Source organism: Cynocephalus volans, chromosome 13 (genome assembly GCF_027409185.1).
Source record: "Cynocephalus volans isolate mCynVol1 chromosome 13, mCynVol1.pri, whole genome shotgun sequence".
Taxonomy (NCBI): domain Eukaryota; kingdom Metazoa; phylum Chordata; class Mammalia; order Dermoptera; family Cynocephalidae; genus Cynocephalus; species Cynocephalus volans.
In genome coordinates, this window is record NC_084472.1 from 74,331,598 (window position 1) to 74,353,334 (window position 21,737).

General features: G+C 35.7%; 1 protein-coding gene across 5 annotated transcripts in view; it reads right to left on the reverse strand.

The window, feature by feature from the left end:
• Window positions 1-21,737, reverse strand: part of DDX60 (DExD/H-box helicase 60) — a 93,745-nt gene that overhangs the window by 45,582 nt on the left and 26,426 nt on the right. For 4 of the 5 annotated variants that reach the window (XM_063076888.1, XM_063076892.1, XM_063076889.1 and 1 more), the window contains 9 exons: window positions 20,695-20,800; window positions 20,116-20,231; window positions 18,188-18,348; window positions 9,770-10,022; window positions 6,929-7,095; window positions 6,265-6,423; window positions 4,783-4,932; window positions 2,962-3,081; window positions 1,823-1,918 (listed from right to left, as the gene is read on the reverse strand). In XM_063076888.1, the coding sequence (XP_062932958.1) occupies window positions 1,823-1,918; window positions 2,962-3,081; window positions 4,783-4,932; window positions 6,265-6,423; window positions 6,929-7,095; window positions 9,770-10,022; window positions 18,188-18,348; window positions 20,116-20,231; window positions 20,695-20,800 (1,328 nt within the window). The remainder of the gene's footprint in view (window positions 1-1,822; window positions 1,919-2,961; window positions 3,082-4,782; window positions 4,933-6,264; window positions 6,424-6,928; window positions 7,096-9,769; window positions 10,023-18,187; window positions 18,349-20,115; window positions 20,232-20,694; window positions 20,801-21,737) is intronic. The other variant, XM_063076891.1, reaches the window with a different exon arrangement.

Consider the following 21,737-nt stretch of genomic DNA (forward strand, 5'->3'; position numbering starts at 1 on the left):
CTTTTCTTAGTTCCTTGAATACACACTTCCTAGCCAAGAGCTTTCACATATATCGTTTCTTCTGCTTAAAATAATCTTACCTCCTTTTATTCAACCTGTAGCATTTGGCTTAACATAACTCTGTAAGAAAGACTTCTCTGACCACCCATTCAAGATCTGTCCTCCTGCCACCACCCTTCCATTACTGCAGTCATGACAGCCTGTCCTTCTCTTCACTGTATGTACCATTGTGGACTGGCATGGTCTTTTGTGTGCTTACTTGTTTAATTCCCTTTTGTCAATTAAACTGTAACTTTAGACCTGAATATTCCTAGTACTGACACAATGCCTGGTGCTGAGGATGCACTCCCTAAATATTTTCTGAATAAATGAATGAATGTGTTTTGACCAAATAAAGCAAACTGAACTAGATTCAGGAAAGGTTCTCAAATATGGTCTTCATTAAACAAATTAAACTAGACACCTGGCAGTCAACCAAAAGGACATACTATCAGAGCCAGAAAATTTTATATATATATATTTTTTTTCCGCTGCCCATTTGGGTTTATCCTGGTCAGATGACATACCACTTCACCAAATATTAACTTGTTCTTTGTTCTAGATAGTACTTTTCCCTGACCTGCCAGAATAAAGATTAGCTTTCAAAATGTTGCAGTTTACCCTTATATAAAATTGAGAAAGCTGAAGTACCAAGTCCTCATGATGGAATATATAGAGATTAAACAAAAATAAATATGAGGGGCCTTCAAAAAGTTCATAGAAAGATTCGTATTTTCTTCTATTTTTCCACAAACTTTTAGAAGTTCTCTCATACAATAAATCAGTATCAAACAAATCAAAAACACAGCCGTTTTAGTAGCTCCAAGTTTACAACAAGGAAAAGGTAAGTTAACTATAACATGGTTATCTTTTTCCTGTTTAAATTGAAAATTCCTTGGAGCAAAAGAATATATCTCTTGGTAATGTTTTAAATTTCTTTGAAGAAATATTCCTAATAATGCTGTTTTATACCTTTGCTAAATATTTTCCAGTTGCCCCTATAAATCTACACTGTTTTTCTTCCTGCTCTCTCTGCCCAGGGAAACTGACCTATAGGGACTACCTCAAAAGGGCTCCCATGCTCTGCGGTACCACTGGATTTGGCTAATGAAGAGCCTTGGCAAGGGATCAGAAGAAGAGAAGAGACTGAGGTGGAGGTCATTGTTCCATGGGCTCCCTTCCAGCATGGTTACCTGGAACCAGCTATGTTCCTCGACTAAGGTAACTACTCTTTACAATGTGGCCAACTCAATCAGACTCTTCTTCAGAGTTCCACTAAATGCTTCCTCACCTTGTCCCTTTTAAGCCTTGGGGTAAACTACTAGCTCTGGATTACTGCACTAACCCTTATGGAGTCCCTCACATACAACCTTTGAAAAACACCCCTCTTGAATTACTGTATTTCTAAAGTGACTTTTGTAATTCCTTATGCAATTGACATCATTGTTAGAGCTGAAAATTCTTTGCTTTAGAGATCAAAGATTAGATTTTGAAATATCTGACCAGGGAAACTTATGCCATGGTATTTGAATTCTGTTCTCCCTGAAACAGTAGTCACCAACGAAAGATCCCTCTCCTATACAGAACTCTGCAGGGTGTATCAAAATACCCTACAGGAAAAGGGAGCCAAAAGATTGTGATTCACTGGGGAAACCATTCAGCAGGAATTGCCTTCTCAATCTGAACTCCATCCAAGCACTAAAGATCTTCGTTAGAGTGAAGTTTGATCTATAGGATTTACACACAGTAGGAAGTTAACCCAGAGAAATAATACCAAACCCACCTCATCAAATATAACATATCTGATCCTTTTTACCCAGTGTTGGCGATGAGGAGCTAGCAGCAGAATTTCAAAGCAGGCAGGAACTGTAATAAGCACCTAAAAATAATAATATCATGTGAACTAACAATTTCAGCACTTTCTATGTGCAAGCATAGTTATATAAATATATAAGATAGACTTATGAGTCCTGAATGTACCTGCTGATAATTAGGATGTAGTATTGTTTCTGATAATTAATTTTATTAAAATTATGATGTATTGGTTTGCACCATATGAAACTGTAATTTTTGTGGGCCCCAAATAATAGAATATCAGATCTGAAGTTTAAATTCTTGTTTATGAGGATTCAGGGTTTAAAAATAGAAATTGTTCATTGTCACAGGTTTGGTTTTTTAAAATCTGACCGTGACATGGAGTCTGGTTTGAAAGATGTTTATTAAGAATTAACTATGAAAGGAGAGGGGTAAGCAGGATTGGATAGAGGAAGAAGCCAAACTGCAAACTAGGCCTGATGGAGCCTCAGACAACCTGGCTCAGAATTCTGAAGTGAATATCACCTGTCAGTGTCTTCCACATTGAGCCAAAATGGCCCAGTGTTTATACCCCTACCTAGCTAAGTCACAGGATGTGGTCTACTATTCGATCTTCTATAATCATGTATTCACTTTTTGTTTAGTCCTAATTATTGATTTATGAGTTCAGTAAGGAGGAAAACTGTCTATGATTTAGTTAACACCAGATAATACTATCCATAATACAACATTTTTGAAATTTTAATGAGTATCCTTAATGGATACTTATCAAGAAAAAGTTTCTGATCAGAACTCGGTGGTTGTTAATTTTTTATAACTTATAGGGCTCCTTAGATCATTTTGAATTCGTTTATAAACCAAAATAATGCAATGAACTATAACTGAAATCTGAAATCAAAATATAAGTGTCCTTAGAGAAAGGTGAGTTCTACTTCTCACTCTTTGGACTATAACAACATCACATTTTATCTAAAGCTATTTTGTCTTTCATAAATTCAAGGAAATTATTTTCACAAAGCTTTGTGAAGATGTTGAATTTTTAGTCAAAGATACGTATACATACTGTTATATAATTTGATAGCAAGTTTAAAAATTAATGTGCCCTACCTGACAGTTTAGGGCATAATGACGGTAGTCCCTTGTAAAAACACCACATAGAGCTTCACCACCTGGCAGATTTTTGGTAAAACGATTCTGAACAGTTGCTGCCACTTGATTAACAAGAGCCTCATTGACAAGAAAAGAGATCCATTAGTGACATCATAAAGTACAGAGAGGTGAAATCTCAGAGCACAACAGGAGCTCTCTAAAAGTATGTCCTGCTATGAATGCAAAAAACTTAATAACCTCTTTCCTCTACCCATCTATTCTAAATGCACTAATGTGCTCTCTTTGAGATACTTGACTAAGCATACAAGCCTCATTGATAAACTTCACCCTAAAGTAAAATAGGAAAAAAGTCTTCATCAGAAGGAAAAAACAGGAAATGTTACCCACACATCAGAAAAAAATAGCTGAATACTGGATGACCAAGGCTTAGAAATAAGCTGTGAGTCTACCACAGAAGGAAGGTCAAACAAAGAATAGCTAAGATGGATTTGTGTTTCCTATATTCGATGACTTCTGCCAGCTTTCTAAAGTTTGAATAAATGCGTAAATGAATAGAACAATGCTCTGGATCAAGCGAGTAGCCTGTCCAGTGGAATCTGAGTGTGTGGAAACCTACAAACATCTATTTTGTACTTTATGCCAAAAAATTTTTTAAATCCACATAGATGAAAATGTAAATTTAAAAACATAACCATAAAGACTTTAGAAAGTAAACATATTGTATTTTCATACTTTTGAGCACACTTATGAAAACCCCAAATGAAAATATTGATAGATCTGACTATATAAAGATATTAATATTGTTATTAAAATGACCAGAATAATGTCAAATGACAAAGTGTCAAATGAAAGTATACATTATTATAATTTACGTCAGAAAAAGATTTAATATGTTTACCATATAAATTTTTTTATTAATTAATAAAAAGACAACCCTCCTCCAAAAGAAAAAGTAGGCAAATGCATCCATACATAGGTAGTTCACGAATAAATGTATGCCAATCCTCAAAATCATAAATAAAAGTGCCCAAATTACTAGTGATCATAGAAATACAAATTTTAATGTGAGATAGCAGTTTTCGCCTGCCAGTATGGCAAAAACTTTTAAAATGACAATAGCAATGTTAGAAAAGATAGGAGAATGTCTGAAAAACAAAAAAGCTGCAATCAAAAATAAAATGCTAATTTCAATTAATCATATTGCTCAGTTTGGTTCTGAGGCTAACCACAAGTCACTCAACACTACACATTTTCCTTGAAACTAAAATGCAGTCTGAGTCCATTGTAGTCTACAGAACTAGAGTCACCAAAACTAAATTTGTCTGTAAGAGTAACCACATTAAAACAAAGAGCTGCGAATGAGGATATGCAGACTTATATTTCCTATAAATCAAACTTTCTCCTAAATGACAAACATCATTCTGTCGAGGTCAAAATTAAGCAGTACTAGACATAAAAATAAATATGGTCAAATAGCCTGGCTTGAGAAGCAGGCCAGTCATTGATGACCAACAGCAGATCACACACATTCCATAAACCCTGCAGAGGCAATGCTAGGTACTTTAGATAACTTAACGTTGCCCAGCAAAGTGAGGATCTTTCTTTCAAGCCAAGCATTATGCCTCACAACAAGATTGCAAGACCAGACTTTTCTCTCAAAATGGTTCTACAGAAAGTGTTACTTGAGTCTCTGAACCTGGAATGTGAAAATGCAGGTTAAAAAATAAAGTAAACTAGATCTACCACATAACCACGTACATTATTTTTAAGGAGGAGGTTCAGAAATGAAAGAGAATGTTACATTCACTGGAGCTCTACCTTTGTGGGTGCAACATACACAACCACCCCTTCATCGCTCTCCTTCAGCACTTTCTCCATGCAGTAGTAGGAAGCATAGGTTTTGCCTGAGGACGTTGGGGCAACAATCACTGCTGACTCATAATTATCCACAACGTCGAGGAGCTCTCGCTGCAGGGTTCAGAGCAACATTTGTACCAATAACGTGAGCATGTTAGCAAACAATGTAGTATATTAATACACTGTCAATATGATTTTCTGAACCTCAAATGAAATGACTGGGAGTTATAAAACATAGAAAGATTTATAGGAAAATCTGAAGAATTCATGGCATCCTTTCAGAAGAGATCATTTTTATGCTTTTAAGCATAAGGAAGGTAGATTTTATGTGTGAAAAATTCAGAGTGAGTTTGAATAAAATATCTTGTTACTAGGAAGGTTTTTTTTTTGTAATTATTTGTCATCTAGTTAGTGCAGAATTGCTTTGAGAAAGTAAGTTCTAAGAAGCAACCGGTATGTATTTTTGTAATGAAGAAAAAATGGTTGAGGAGAAGAAATACAAAAGATTCTTGATGTTGCTACTTATCTTCTACTTTCTATAGAAGAAAATGCCAGGTGCCTACTCTGGAGGGAATGTGGGAGCTTTATCCCTTCAGCCTGTGCTTTAATTCATTAAAATGATGACTAGTCAAAGAATCATAAGCCTACATGATGGGCAGAAGATGGAAAAACACCTTACAACCTCACCCTTGGTCCATTCCCAGCCACACCTCAGAGTGAAGTGAGCATCAGAAGAATTACAATGTGCATGGAATTAATTTGGCTGTTTTATGTCTGCACTGAAGTAAGGAACTAATCCTCCTACTCGGAAAAAGGTGGCATGAATTTTTTAAGGTATCCCACCATCATTAGCATAAGAAAGGTAATGTCAGATTCTGAACGGGATAGTCTATTAGATTGAACCTATAAAAATTTTCAGAAACTTTATCAGAAACTTTTATATGACTCAATGTATGCAGAAATGCATTCTTTTCTTCCAATATTTATGTCCATCAATATTAATTTTACATACAATTATAGAAGAATAGCTACTATGGTGACAGGTGCCACGTGTAAATATCTAAACAATGGTCTCTACTATTTAAAGCACTCAAATTTCTCTGTGCACATTTGTATATTTACATATGAAATCCTATTGACACAGGAAACCTGGAGGCTGCTCCATAATGATACATCTGGATGATACGGACAAGGCTATATTCGTGAATTCATCAGAGTAACTTCAAGGAAATGGTCTATATATTAAACGAAAATTTTACTTTCTTTAAACATGAACAAATAGTCTACATTTGACATTTTCAATAACAAAATATCTTTAAATGACATGACTCAATATTAAGAATTTCACACCAAATATAATATGTAGACTCACAGTATTTGAAACTCTTGAGATCATATATAATAAGAAAATACAAGAATTTTTTGTCTCATTCACATTATTACCTGCCATGTGTCAGGAATAAAGTCCTGGACCCTGGGATCTGGATCATTTCTCTCATCTCGTATCAAATAATGGCCCATGTATTGTAGTTGAAACCTAGCTGGTCCAATGCCAATTGAATATTTATTCTTTTTCCTCTTCTTTATGTCATCTCCTGTATCCTACATTATTTTAAAAGTCCATTTTGAAAGTGATTTAAATTATAACATTATTTAAGTAATTAAAATATTTGTTACTGAGCTTCTATGTGAAAAGCATTTTACCACCTTTTAAATTTTATGAAGCCTTTAGCACTTAAATCATCATCTTAACTATGAATAAATTAGCAGACCTCAAGATTTTCAAATATACATCATGGTATATGTAGCTACAACCGGATATATTTACAGACAATTGAATAATCACACTGTAGTTTTGAGATGCCTTGCTAGAATTCAGGTTAGTGTTAAGGGTCTGCAGAGATTATCTAGCATTTAATCTGTTTGTCCACGCAAGCAGTTGTACAAATTTTCTAATTCCGGATTACTTCAAGATTAGGCAGCTGGATTACTACTACTAATAATATTTTCAGTAAAAGCAATACAGAGGAAATGACTGTACATGCAAGATACTTTATGTTTGCCTCACAATTATTCTATTAAAATGGAGCTATTCTGCAAATATTACCTGGGTTGGATATAAAGAACTTGCCAACTCATCAAATCCTAAATACTTAAGGCATCTGACTATGAGATGCCGATCTGCTTCTTGCAAAAGTTCTGGGTATTTTTCCATCAAGGAATGGATCCTTTTCATCATTTGAACAGCTATACCTAAATCCTTTGTGGTTTCACCTTGGTAAAAAAAAAACAACAACAGTAAAATTGTGATAAAGGCCACCAAAAATAATAAATTTTGATTATCCAAAATTAATCATCTGATCTATTAATCTTAAACTCATTATCTTACTTGGCACTAATGGAGGTTTTGGAGTAGAGAGGACTAAATTAAACAAAATTAAAGTTCAACTATCCTCACTTCATTATCTCCATGGATTATTGAGAAGTAGCTGTGTCAATGTTGGGGAAAAGAGAAAAATCTTGTAGTTCATGATAGAAATAAAATCATTAAAGCCCAAGTTTGTAGAAGTTTATGGATAATAAATCTTTTCTCCACCTATTATTTTCATGTCTCTTTTACTAGGTTCAAAATGAAATCTGTATGAGTCAATATCTGATTAAAAACTTAGCCATGTTTATTGAGCCCTACTGTTGACCATAGATATGTATTTGGAATAATCATTGTAGCCCTTTAATTCAATTCATCTATTCCACCTGCGAAATTCAGACTTCACTAATCCCTCTCCATTTCTTTACAGTCGTACATGTTCTTTTTATTCCTCTCCTGTGTTACTCTTTTCATACTTACTACATCAGGGCTGTTTTGACTCCACCTTTCTTCTAATCAACCTATGTGTGATCTTTTTAACAAATATTACCAAACACCTACTAAATGCTTATAAGAGGCTACAAAAACATTTAACAGAGTTCTTACCCTTGAGAAGCTTCCAGTTCACTATGAAGACAATGCATAACACTTGATCAGCCCAAATTGAGCAATAGAAACAGCAGGTGTTCTGTGAGCTGGATTACTTAAGGAAGGTTTTATGGGAAGATATTTCATGAAATAAATTTGAAGGAGATAGGTAGAATTTAAGTAGGTGAAAAACAAGGATGAAGATATCTGTGGCAAATACTACTAGTTGTCTACTCGACAAGTATCACTCCAAATTTCTTATTTATCTCTCAATAGTATTGAAAGCTACGGTGTTCCCAGGTTAAAGTCTACACTTACCAGCACCTCTTGTGGCTAGATGTGGCCTTCTGACTAAGTTCTGACTAATATTTAAGCAGTTGTTGATGGCAAGGAAAGCTCCTTAAAGGAGAGACACAGAGCTGGAATGAGACAATTTTGCCTTCCTCTCTTTTTCCCAGTATCTGCTAGAATGTAGTCATCTAAGAATAGAAGGCAACTTGAAGAATGGAAGCCATGTGCCAAGGATAACGAAATACAAAGAAGGAGGAACCTAGGTCACTGAGGACACTGGGGAACTGTCACAGCAGCCCTGGACATGTGAACTTCAGTTAAATGAGTGAAATATACTTTTATATTCTTTAAGCCACTGTTAATTCTGATCTCTATTAATAGTAGCTGAATGTAAATCCTGATTCAACATCTTGGTTGGCAAGTAAAAAACAAGTTAAGTCTTATGCCCCCCACTGGGATGGACTGCACAGTCAGAGGCCGGCTTTGCTAGAGCAAGTTGAAGGTAGTAGAATGAAAGGCAGGCAGGAGAGCAGGGGGAGAGAAGAACCTGGTGATCATGTGTTAAATGGACTCTAGGGTGGATGGAGATGCTCAAGACTGACAGATCAACTAGGTTTACTCAGAAGAATTGTTTGTTTGGAGGTATTATGGAACATAACCACTTCACCTGCTATTAATTTACACATCTCTACCTAGTCCCATTCCACCCTTATCTTCCTCTTATTGTCTCTTCTTTTCCTTTCTACTACCTGCTGTAGAAATTGTAAAGTAGAGCACATGCAATCCACAACAATTTTGGAAGAACTCAGCATGCGAGGCAAGCATAAATACAGCTTCTCCCAGGGGAAAAAAAAATGTTTACTCTTCGGATCACAAAGGTGAATGACAGATTCTTCCTGGGTGCCTCACCATCTTTATTGGTTCCCTTAACCACGCCCACAACTTTGTAAGTAGTTATTTTTAAACCTATCTTTGATTGTGCTTATGAATGTGCTGTCTATTTGCTACTGGTATCCTCTCTAAGATTTCATAGCTCATTGATAAAATACACTAGTCCACTCTCTTCTGCAGTTTCAGTTACTGGCAATTAACCACAATCTGAAAATATTAAATGGAAGACTCCAGAAATAAACAATTCATAAGTTTTAAGCGGTATGCTGTTCTGAGTAGCATGATAAAATCTCATGCTGTCCCATTCTCTCCCGCCTGTTTCATCCCTTTTGTCTGGTGTGTCCAGGCTGTATATGCTACCCCTTTACTCACTCAGTAGCCTTCTCCATTATGAGATCGACTGGTTACTACAGTGTTTGTGTTCAAGTAAACCTTATTTTACTAAATACTCATAATAGCCCCAAAGTGCAAGAGTAGTGATGTTGCCATATTGTTATGATTGTTCTATTTTATTATTAGTTATTGTTTTTAACCTATTAATGTGCTTAATTAATAAGTTAAACTTTATTATAGGAATGTATGTATAGGAAAAAACAGTATATATAACAATTTGGTACTATCGGTGATTTCAGGCATCCACTACGGATCTTGGATAACGGGGGGATACTGCAGAGGTAATAATACTTACATAAAATTAGATAATGCGTGTAAGTCTCCAACACACATTTCCAGTTAATAAATGACACCATCATCATTACATTTGTATTAACTCTCCAATTCACCAAAACAGGAAAACACAGAATCACATACCTTCACCTCGGCAATGTTCTTTCCACGCTTTCAAGCAGGCAGCTAACCCTACCATTTCAACTTGAAATTTCACTGAATTACTTTTACATGATTTCAAAAAATCTTCCAAGTTCTTTATTCCAGAGTTTAAATTGTTTTCCATTTCCTCTTCAATAGAAAATGACAGAGCATTCCATTTTTGCTCTTCTTTCTGTTCTTCCTTGGCAAATAACCTCTTCTTATTCTCTCTAATAATCGCCTCAGTCTTGGTCTCCTGCCCCAAAGGAAAGAAACATATCCTGAAACAAGCTGGAAATACTCCAAGATAACATATCATGAATGAGATAATATTTTTAAGTTTATATTATTACATGATATTAATCTCATTATTAATAGACATGATGAATGTTTGTTTTTAAAATTAAGCTTTCGTTAATTTAAAACTTATGACATATCAATGTAGTGAGTATAAAGGGTTTCTGTAGATAATTTCCTTGATTTCTGAATGGTGTAGATTATAAATAAAGGAGTAAATGTGATAAAAATCAAAGAGACATCATGCCACTGTTCCTTCATTTCTCCATGCAGTGGTACCTGCTGCTCTGTCTGGAATCTCCTTTTCTCTTCTGTTCCTTCCAAATCACTTTCCTGTTCCCTACTTGGTCTTCAAGATATTTCTTCCATGGAGCATTCCCTGACACTCTGAAGCCTAAGTCATGTATTCCTCCTCTGCTCAAGTATCTATCTATTCAACCACTCATCAACATGTACTGTAGGTGTGATTTCACTTGCCGTTCTTCCTCTCCAGATCAAGATTCTTGAGACAAGAATGTACCATTGTTGTCTGTATGTCCCAAGCACAAAGCATTTAGTCCATAATGTTTGATGAGTGAATGAGGAAAGAGAAAGGAAATAAAGGAAATGGAGTAGAAAGCAGAAACAACACGAATACAACTGATGTGTTCTATCTAAGTAAGCATTCCCAATTGACTTAAACAACAAGTGGACCCACTTGTACTATGCTTTTACCAACCTGGCTTAATATACAAAAGCAAATGAGAAAATTGTTGTTTTAAAAAGAGAGTTCCTACAAACCACTATTCCGGTTAGTCATGAAATTAATATGTAAACATTGGCTTATATTGAAGTCAATTTTAGCTGTCATCACCCTCTAAATATTTAATCTTAATCAATAGCATTTGAGCTTTCCCAGCGTTGAATCTCCCAATTGTATTATGTAGGGTCAATTCAGGATGGTTCTGGCTCCATAGCACCAAGGTGACTCTTAGTCTTTACCATGTACAATGTTCTCTTTATCTTGTACATGCAGACTTATCAAACTGTTCCTAGGAGGGTATATTTATACAGTGCTAGAGATGTTTTAATTTCCTTGAAATAACTTTTTTAACTCCTAATAATGGAAAAGTTCAGTATTCATACCTTGTACTATATAATGAGAATTTTTGCAAATTTACTATTTTACAACATCTTTTTTTAAAAAAGAGGAGGATCATAGTTAGAAAACTCCTTTCTAGTTTTTGGCAGAGAGTCCTGGGAGCCACAGTGACCACCACATGCCCCAAGATGCCCGCATGTGCCAGAGAAGGTATGCACCGAGGCAGGACCATTGACAGCCCAGGCAAGTGCGTGCTGCCCAGAGAGGGCACTAAGAGAGGCCCGGGAGCCACTGTGACCACCACACACCCCAAGATGCCCATGTGTGCCAGGGAAATTAGTTGCTGCTGCTGGACTCCCATCCCAATCCAGTCCCCACAGCCCAGAGAGGCCTGAGCCTCCCACCCAGAGGCACTCAGACAGCCATACCAAATTGGCAGTCCTTGCAAGATCCTAGCCAAACTGTAGGGCCAAACGAGTGCACCATGAATCCCCCTGCCACAATTACTAAACACCAAAGGAAAGATACCAGAAATATGAAAAGTCAAGAAAGTACACCATCAAAGGGTAATAACAACTCTCAAGCTCTAGATCCTATAGAACAAGGAGCCTTTGAAATGTCTGACAAGGAATTTCAAGTGATAATTCTAAGGAAACTGAATGAGATACAAGAAAACTCAGATAGACAACACTATAAAATGAGGAAAAGTATACAGGACCTGAAAGAAGAAATGTACAAGGAAATCAGTGCCCTGAAAAAGAATGTAGTAGAGCTTGCAGAGCTGAAGAAATCATTCAACAAAATAAAAAACACAACTAAGAGTCTAACAAGCAGGCTTAAAGAAGCAGAAGAGAGAGTTTTTGACCTTGAAGATGGGCTGTTTGACATAACCAGGCAGACAAAAAAAAAAAAAGAATTAAAAACATTGAGGAAAATCTAAGAGAAACAACAGACAACCTTAAAGCACTCAAATATCCGAGTCATGGGTAGTCCAGAAGGGGATGAAAAAGGAGATTGCATTGAAAACATATTCAACAAAATAGTGGCAGAAAACTTCCTAGGTATACAAAAATGCACAGATCTTCAGATTCAGGAAGCTCAAAGATCCCCAAATGTATTCAACCCCAAAAGGCCTTCTCCAAGACATGTTATAGTCAAATTGGAAAAACTCAAAGACAAAGAGAGAATCTTAAAAACTGCAAGAGAGAAGCATCAAGTCACCTATAAGGGAGCCCCAATGAGACTGACATCAGACTTTTCATCACAAATCCTAAAAGCCAGAAAGGAATAGGATGATATAGTCAAAATACTAAAAGACAGAGATTGCCAGCCAAGAATACTTTACCCAGCAAGGCTATCCTTCTGAAATGAGGGGCAAATAGTATATTTCTCAGAGAAACAAAAACTGCAGGAATTCACTACCACATGACCACCCTTACAAGAAATTCCCAAGGGAGTACTGGGCTTGGTACCTGGAAATTAACCATCACTGACATAAAAACTCAAGAAAAACCAAAACCCACTAGTAAAATAAAAATGCTAACAATGAAGAAAAAAAAAAGAAAAGAAAAACTTTATCTATCACCCCAAGCAACCAACAAATACAGAAGACAAACAAAGAAAGGAACAAAAGACACTTAAGACATCCAAACAAAAATCAATAAAATGTTAGGAGTAAATCAACACTTTTCAATAACAACTCTTAATGTAAAAGGATTAAATTCTCCAATCAAAAGACACAGACTGACTGACTGGATTACAAAGGTAGATCCAACTATATGCTGCCTTCAAGAGACTCATCTCACCTGTAAAGACACACATAGAGTAAGAGTGAAAGGATGGGAAAAGATATACCATGCAAATAGAAATGAAAAACAAGCCAGAGTAGCTATTCTTATACCTGATAAAATAGACTTTAAACCAAAAACCATAAAAAGAGATAAAGAAGGCCACTATATAATGATAAAAGGATTTATCCATCAAGAAGACATAACAATCATAAATATATATGCACCCAACGCCAGAGCAGACAGATTTATAAAGCAGACACAATTAGACCTAAAGAATGAGATAGACACTAATACCATAATAGCAGGGGACCTGAACACTACAATACCAACATTGAACAGATCATCTAGGCAAAGAATCAGCAGAGAGACACAAGATCTAAACAACACTTTAGACCAATAGGACTTGGCAGATATCTACAGAACATTCCATCCAACAGCCTCAGAATATTCATTCTCTCATCAGCACATGGATCATTATCCAGGACAGATCACATGTTAGGTCACAAATGAAGTCTCAACAAATTAAAAAAAAATGGAATTATCCCATGTATTTTTTCAGATCACAATGGATTAAAATTAAAAATCAATAACAAATGAAATTCTGGAAACTAGGCTAACACATGGAAATTAAATAGCATTCTACTTAATGAGATATGGATTCTAGAAGAAATTAAACAGGAAATCAAAAAATTTATTAAAACTAATGAAAATAATGACACATCATCCCAAAACCTGTGGGATACTGCAAAAGCAGTACTAAGGGGGAAATTTTTCACATTAAATGCTTACTTCAGAACAACGGAAAGATGGCAAGTAAACAACCTAATACTTCACCTTAACAATAAAACTTCTTAAAGAAAACATAGGAGAAACACCCCAGGAAGTAGGACTGGGCACAGACTTCATGAATACAAGAACAATCCAAACCCAAAGTTAGCAGATGTAAAGAAATCATTAAGATCGGAACAGAACTGAATGAAATAGAAACCCCCACAAACAGTACAAAAGATCAATGAATCAAAAAGTTGGTTTTTTTAAAAGATAAATAAAATTAACAAACCATTAACAAGGCTTACTAAAAAAAGAAGAGAGAAGACCCAAATAACAAAAATTAGAAATGAAAAGGTGATATTACAACTGATACCTCAGAAATACAGGAAATCTTTAGTGACTACTATAAACAATTATATGCCAACAAATTTGAAAATCTTGAGGAAATGGATAAATTTCTGGACACACACAAACCACCAAAACTGAGCCAAGATGTAGAAAATCTGAACAGATGGATAACAAGAAAAGAGATTGAAACTGTTATCAGAAGGCTCCCGACAAGGAAAAGTCCAGGACCAGATGGTTTCACTGAAGAATTCTACGATACCTTCAAAGAGGAAGTCATACCAATTCTTTACAACCTATTCCAAAAGATTGAAACAGAGGCAATTCTCCCAAACTCATTCTATGAAGCAACCATCACCCTGATACCAAAACCAGACAAAGATACAACAAAAAAAGAAAACTACAGGCCAATATCCTTGATAAATATAGATGCAAAAATCCTCAATAAAATACTAGCTAACAGAATACAGCAACACATATGCAAAATTATACACCATGATCTGGTGGGATTCATCCAAGGGAAGTAAGGTTGGTTCAGCATATGCAAATCAATAAATGTAACACACCACATCAATAAAATCAAACACAAAGACCATGTGATCATCTCTATAGACACTAAAAAAGCATTTGACAAAATTCAACATTGGTTCATGATAAAGACTCTCTACAAGTTAGGTATAGATAGAAGTTATCTCAACATAATTAAAGACATGTATGATAAACCCACTTACCAATATCATCCTGAACAGGGAAAAGTTGAAAGCCTTTCTTTTAAGAACAGGAACTAGACAAGAATGCCCACTCTCACCACTCCTATTCAACATAGTGTTGGAAGCACTAGCCAGAGCAATCAGAGAAGAGAAGGTAATAAAGGGCATCCAGATTGGAAAAGATGAAGTCAAACTGTCCCTGTTTGCAGATGACATGATCCTATATATCAAACAGCGTAAAGTCTCCACAAAAAAAAATCTTGGAGTTGATAAATGATTTCAGCAAAGTTGCAGGATACAAAATCAACACACAAAAATCAGTAGCATTTCTATTCTCCCATAGTGAGCATGCAGAAAGAGAAATCAAGAAAGCTAGCCCATTTACAATAGCCACCAAAAAAATAAAATATTTGGGAATGGAGTTAACCAAGGATGTGAAAAATCTCTATAACGAGAACTACAAACCACTGCTGAGAGAAATTAAAGAGGACACAAGAAGATGGAAAGATATCCTATGCTCTTGGATTGGACGAATCAACATTGTGAAAATGTTCATAATACCCAAAGTGATATAGAAATTTAATGCAATCCCCATCAAAATTCCAATGACATTTTTCTCATAAATGGAAAAAACTATCCTAACGTTTATATAGAATAACAGAAGACCACGTATAGCCAAGAAATTCTGAGCAAAAACAGTAAATGTGGAGGTATAACACTACCTGACTTTCAACTATACTACAAAGCTATAGTAACCAAAGCAGTATGATACTGACATAAAAACAGACACACAGATCAATTGAATAGAATAGAGAATCCAGAAATCCACCATACACCTATAGCCATCTGATCTTTGACAAAGGCACCAAGTCTATGCACTGAGGAAGAAACTGCCTCTTCAGCAAATGGTGCTGGGATAATTGGATATCTATATGCAGGAGAATGAAACTAGACCCATACCTCTCACCATATATCACAATCAACTCAAAATGGATTAAAGAATTAAATATGCACCCTGAAACAATAAAACTTCTTAAAGAAAACATAGGAGAAACACCCCAGGAAGTAGGACTGGGCACAGACTTCATGAATACAATCCCCAAAGCACAGGCAACCAAAGGAAAAATAAACAAATGGGATTATATCAAACTAAAAAGCTTCTGCACAGTAAAAGAAATAATTAACAGAATTAAAAGACAACCAACAGAGTGGGAGAAAATATTTGCAAAATATAAACATCTGACAAAGAATTAATTTTCAGAATATACAAGGAACTGAAACAACTTTACAGCAAAAAAACAAGTAACCCAATTAAAAAATGGGCAAAGGAGCTAAATAGGCATTTCTCAAAGGAAGATACACAAATGGCCAAAAGACAGATGAAAAAATGCTCAACATCACTCAGCATTCAGGAAACACAAATCAAAACCACACTGAGATACCATCTCACTCCAGTTAGGATGGCTAATATCCAAAAAACTGTGAATGATAAATGCTGTCATAGTCATGGAGTAAAAGGAACTCTCATACACTGTTGGTGGGACTGAAAAATGGTGCAGTCTTTATGGAAAATGGTATGGAGGTTCCTCAAACAATTGTAGATAGATCTACCATATGATCTAGCTATTCCACAACTGGGACTATACTCAGAGGAATGGAAATCATCATGTTAAAGGGATTCCTGTACTCCAATGTTCACTGCAGCACTGTTTACAATAGCTAAGAGTTGGAACCAGCCCAAATGTCCATCATCAGATGAGTGGATACGGAAAATGTGGTACATCTATGCAATGGAATACTACTCAGTTATAAAAAAAGAATGAAATACTCCCATTCGCTACAACATGGATGGACTTGGAGAAAATTATATTAAGTGAAACGAGTCAGGCACAGAAAGAGAAATACCACATGTTTTCACTTATCTGTGGGAGCTAAAAATAAATAAATACACAAACAAACGGGAGAGGGGCGGAAAGAAAACACAACAATCACAATTCCTTGAAGTTGTTAAGACAAGCAAACAGATATGAGGTTGATAGGAGGGAGGGGGTAAAGTGAGGGCAGAGGGAAGACTCAGTAAACGGACACAAAAATCAATCACATTGTATATTGATAAAATAAAATAATTTTTTTAAAAAAAGGAGAGAGAAAAACAGAATTTTTATTGTAATCCTTGAACATTTTTTGATGTTATCTTGAATAGAAAATAAAAGATTTTTGATAAGTCCTCAAACTGATGGACTGATGACTGTCCCTTGGAAGTTATGAAACTTCTACTTCCTCCCTGTGAATTAGTTGGAGGCCTGGCAAAGAGATGGCCCACTTTCCTGATCTTGCCAAGATTTTCCTAAAAATAAGTATTCAGAAATGAGAGCAGAAATGTTTCTTTGTTTTCTTTTTTGAGTCTTTATATATTTCATTTCTGACAACTTCACTATGCTTACTTCAATTTGATAAGGCAGACGTGACAAACATCTCTGTCTGTGATTGGTTTTGTTAAGTTGGTAGTCTCTCTCTAATATATTAAAACCTTTGATAAAATGATAATAAATGCCCTTTTAATAAAAATAAATGCCCTTCCCTAATCCTCAACTTTGAGGCCCAGGAAATAGACTAAAGTCTAAGTGAGTTATCCATTTTTAAAAAGGATAACATGTATTTTCTTCCCCTAAAGTCATAAAATCAATAAATCCAGTTTTAACATAAAAATTTCTGTACTTAAATGTTAATATTATCAGGAATATTAACTGATAATTTTCACATCATAAGCTATTAGTATTATTATTCCAGAAACAGGTTTGAACTTTCCTTTCCTTATTTACTCCCTGTACTCCATCCCTGATTATGGCCCCTGGGAAAAAGTAGAAAAATGAAATCCCAAGAAGGAAAAAGTTGAGGTTGCAGGAATCCAACCCACATAGAAAGGGAAAATAGAGAGTTCTAAACTTGTACCCGAAAAAGGTGGTGGATTATTTAATTACTTAAATGCTTTAGAGAAGTGTGGACAATCTTTACAATATAAGCAAAAAAATAAGCAGATAGGTATTTCATACCTATTTTTGCCACCTATATGAAAAAGATTTTCATTGTCATTAATTAATAAAGAACTATATTTTTAATGCTACTTCAACATTTCTAAATCTAAGCCTTTAGTCACCTAATGCCTTATATTCTTTTTCCTTTTTTTAGCATCTATTTTGAACTAATTTATATTCTATTTCAAATAAATACATATTTATTATGCATAGAGGACCATATATAACTTTCTATATGCAGGTTAAACTTTCTTAATGAGTAAGTAAAATAAGTAATCATATATAAAATGAAGAATCATTGCATGGAAAGAAACCATCAAAGGAATGAACAAATATCAATTTAAGAAAAGAAAAAGAAAAGTTATATATTTGATAGAATTTGTTGAACCTACATGTGACTTTTTGCTCTTGGGTCCACTAAAATTCTTCTTTGGCTTAATAGCTTGAGTCACGATGATTTTGGAAGACACTGATTCTAATGAATTCCCATAATATCGTTGAAAAACATGATACTTTTGCACAGCTCTAAGAACACGAGGGTCTCTAGATTTTTCTGAAAGAGAAAACACTTAAAATGTAACTTTACTATATTTTTTCAGTAGCACCCTCACTAATTCTTCACACCATTTCCCCACACATGCACTCTTCTTTCTAGTTGAAAACAGTAACTTAATCTGATTGCCTTTGATAAGAGGAAATTTTTTTTTTTTTTTTTTTTTGTCTTTCTGTGACCGGCGGCGCTGATATAGGATCCGAACCCGCGGTGGGAGCACCGCTGCACTCCCAGCGACACACTCTCCCGAGTGCACCACGGGGTCGCCCGATAAGAGGAAATTTTAAATCAGTGTAAGAACCCAAATGCCCCAAGGGATCACACGGAGGAATGTAAGAACCCAAATGCCCCAAGGGATCACACCCTGATCACATAAGTCCTTCTCAGCCACACCCCATCATGGCGCTGGTTGCCCTTCTCTTCCGTATTCTCCTTCCCGCTGGTGCGAATCGCACACCAATCAGCTCACCCCAAGCCCCATGCGGTATGCTAAGTAGGGATTGTATTTTAAGCCAATCAGCCTTCCCTAAAAGCCCCATATATATGTGTGTGTGCCGCCTAATAAACGAGCTCTCTCCGGTGGATCAGTGGATCGTCAACTGGTGTCGACTCCTCCTTTCAATCAGGCTATCTCTTGTCTGTAGAACAATTCCTCATCTTACTTAAAAGCAGAAAGTGACAAAACACTCTTTCATGGTCTACCTTCAAAAGAAAATATCATGGTGCCACAAAAAAATGACAGATATGGGCATTACCTCTACCTTGTGCCCTGTGAATGAGGGTAAGAAGAGGAAGGTAGAGACAGAGTCAAGAAGACAACTATCTAGTATATTCCAACTTCTTGCATCACTGGATAGAAAACATCCTTATTCTGAACCATAGCCACAGAGCAAGAGCCTGACAGCTTAATAAAGCTCTCCCTGATGCAGGAAGCCCTAAGTAAGAATCAAGATATGACTTACTCTCATACCCTCAAGAAAGCTGTAATGCTCACTGAAGTGCAACAACTAAGCTAGTTAATTTTCCTATGTGTGTATCTACATACATCAAACCAAACTACTTTGAAGGACGTTAATGGTTAAATTATCCCCACACATCTTACCTGATCTTGTTAGTTATTTACATAAGCAGACTGATAACTATTTCATACAAGCATGCTTACTATGCACAATCCTAGATTATTCTGAAAGTAAGTTTTGTCAACACTAAGGAGGGTAGGGGTCAGCACAGGGATAGACAAAGGTGAGATGAAGACAAAGAATGAGCCAGGGAGACAAGATCCCTACTTCAGTCTCTGTTGATCTACTGCTAATGGTTTCAAGGACCTCCTTTTGTAGTTTCAACCACCCTGAACAGGATGGCAGATATAATGCTGGTGCTTGTCACAAGCAGTCAACTGGGTGGTGTGAAAATGGCTGAAATTACTTGAAAGACCATGGTTTTAATATATTTGACTTCAAGGAATACAGAGATTTCTTAAACTACAAACCATCTTTCCTTTAAATAGCTTCTACCTTTTGTGGGACACCAAAGCCATATTAATGTGCTTCTTCCTAACACATCCACATACTACATATGTACGACCATCAGCAAACCAAGTGAGAATTTTTCATTACCATCTTTCCTGATGTAGCTCTAAATATCTAGTAGACTCTTCTTATTCAAAAATTTGATTTGTGGCTCATAATATGATAATTTTTCAATATAAAATACAAGGCAGAGAGTGAAATTGCTTTGAATTTATTTCACCAGAGTCACAGATCTCACCATCAAATTGACACTTTGTCCTGTCGTAATGATCACTAAGGGGTTTGTGAGAATGCCAGTGCACGAGTTCATCAAATTCCTTTTGTTTAATCAGTGAAGTAACAATAGGATCGTTGCTGTGAAACAAAAGAAATATTTGCATATTTTAAATTGCAGTCCTCCAAATATAACACACCACAAATTTTATTTTATAATATTTTTGAAAATCGTAGCTCTTTTTCTCTTTCTCTAATATGATACGAGAAGTAGAATCCAAAAAGCAGTTTATTAGATTCTTAAGAAACCATAATTAATTCCATGTCTCTAACAGTCCCTTCAAAATCAACAAATATTCATTAATTAATTCATTAATTAAAAACATGAGGCTGAAATGGTTTACTTTAAGATTAACACCATATAGATTTTTACCTAACAGTGGTCAAAGGGCATTGAAAAACTTGATATTAAATTTATTATGTGTTACAAACACATATTACTTGTAATGGACTCTATTTAACCTGCTGCATTTCAAAGGATCTTTAATAAGTAACTCATTCGTCCCACGCAAGTGTTTATTGAAACACACTTTTGGCCTTATACCTCTTTAGGAATGGCAAATCTTTCAAAATGTCTCCAGCGAACTTATCAACCACCTTAGATGACACTGGAATAAAACCCAAATTAGGCATCTTTTTCTTGGAGCTGTCTGTAAACAAAAAAATTAAGACAAGGTCAAATATGAAAATTTTGTATGGGAATATTACACATTATTTTCTAAAACCACGTTACATTTTACATTGATCTTATACACATTTATCAATTCCAGCCCTTCCCATAAAGTTATTTCCCACATTAAAACATTTTAGAACACACAGATTATAAAGAAATAAACAGCATTTAGGCAAAACTGTGGGTAGGTAGATAGCTTGACGGATAGATGAATGGGTGGATGGATGACTAGGTACATAAATGATAGACACCTAGATAATCATACAGATCATACACAGGTATATGTGACTATACTCCTGTACAAAATGGGCTGATGAATTACTTATTTAATATCTGGTTTATAATTCTAGGTACCTGCCATTGCTCTGCCTGTTAGCCTCGTGGTGCTCACTGTTCCTGTGTTTGCCCTGACACTTTCCTATGGCAAGCTCCTGCAACTCTCTGCCTGAGTACTTTTCTTCATACAGACCAGGTGGAGCAGGTCAGAAGTGTTAAAGACAGCCTTCAGCCAAAGTCATCACAGGAGTTAGAGGATCAATACCCCCACTATCCTGTTCTTCAGGTAAAACATCTCCAAGGTAGTTTTACACCATTTCAAAATTACTAGGGAAATTTACTTCCAGTTGCCGACAGTGGAAACCCACTCATTAACATGTCCTGCATTGGTTTACTTCTCTTCCTTTCCTTATCTAATCACTCCCTTATTGGATCTTCCTGGGATCAATAAACTACTTGCACTCAAGGGTCTTTTGTACGGTGGAACTTATCCCAATGGAAGGAAAGAGTGTATATATTCTTCCCTCAAATTCTGAGATATCCTTATATTGATATACCCTAAGTTCCCACTAGCTTTCTCTCTCCCTTCCCTCTGGGATCATTTTCTTTTTCCTGAAATTTGTCATATAGAAATATCT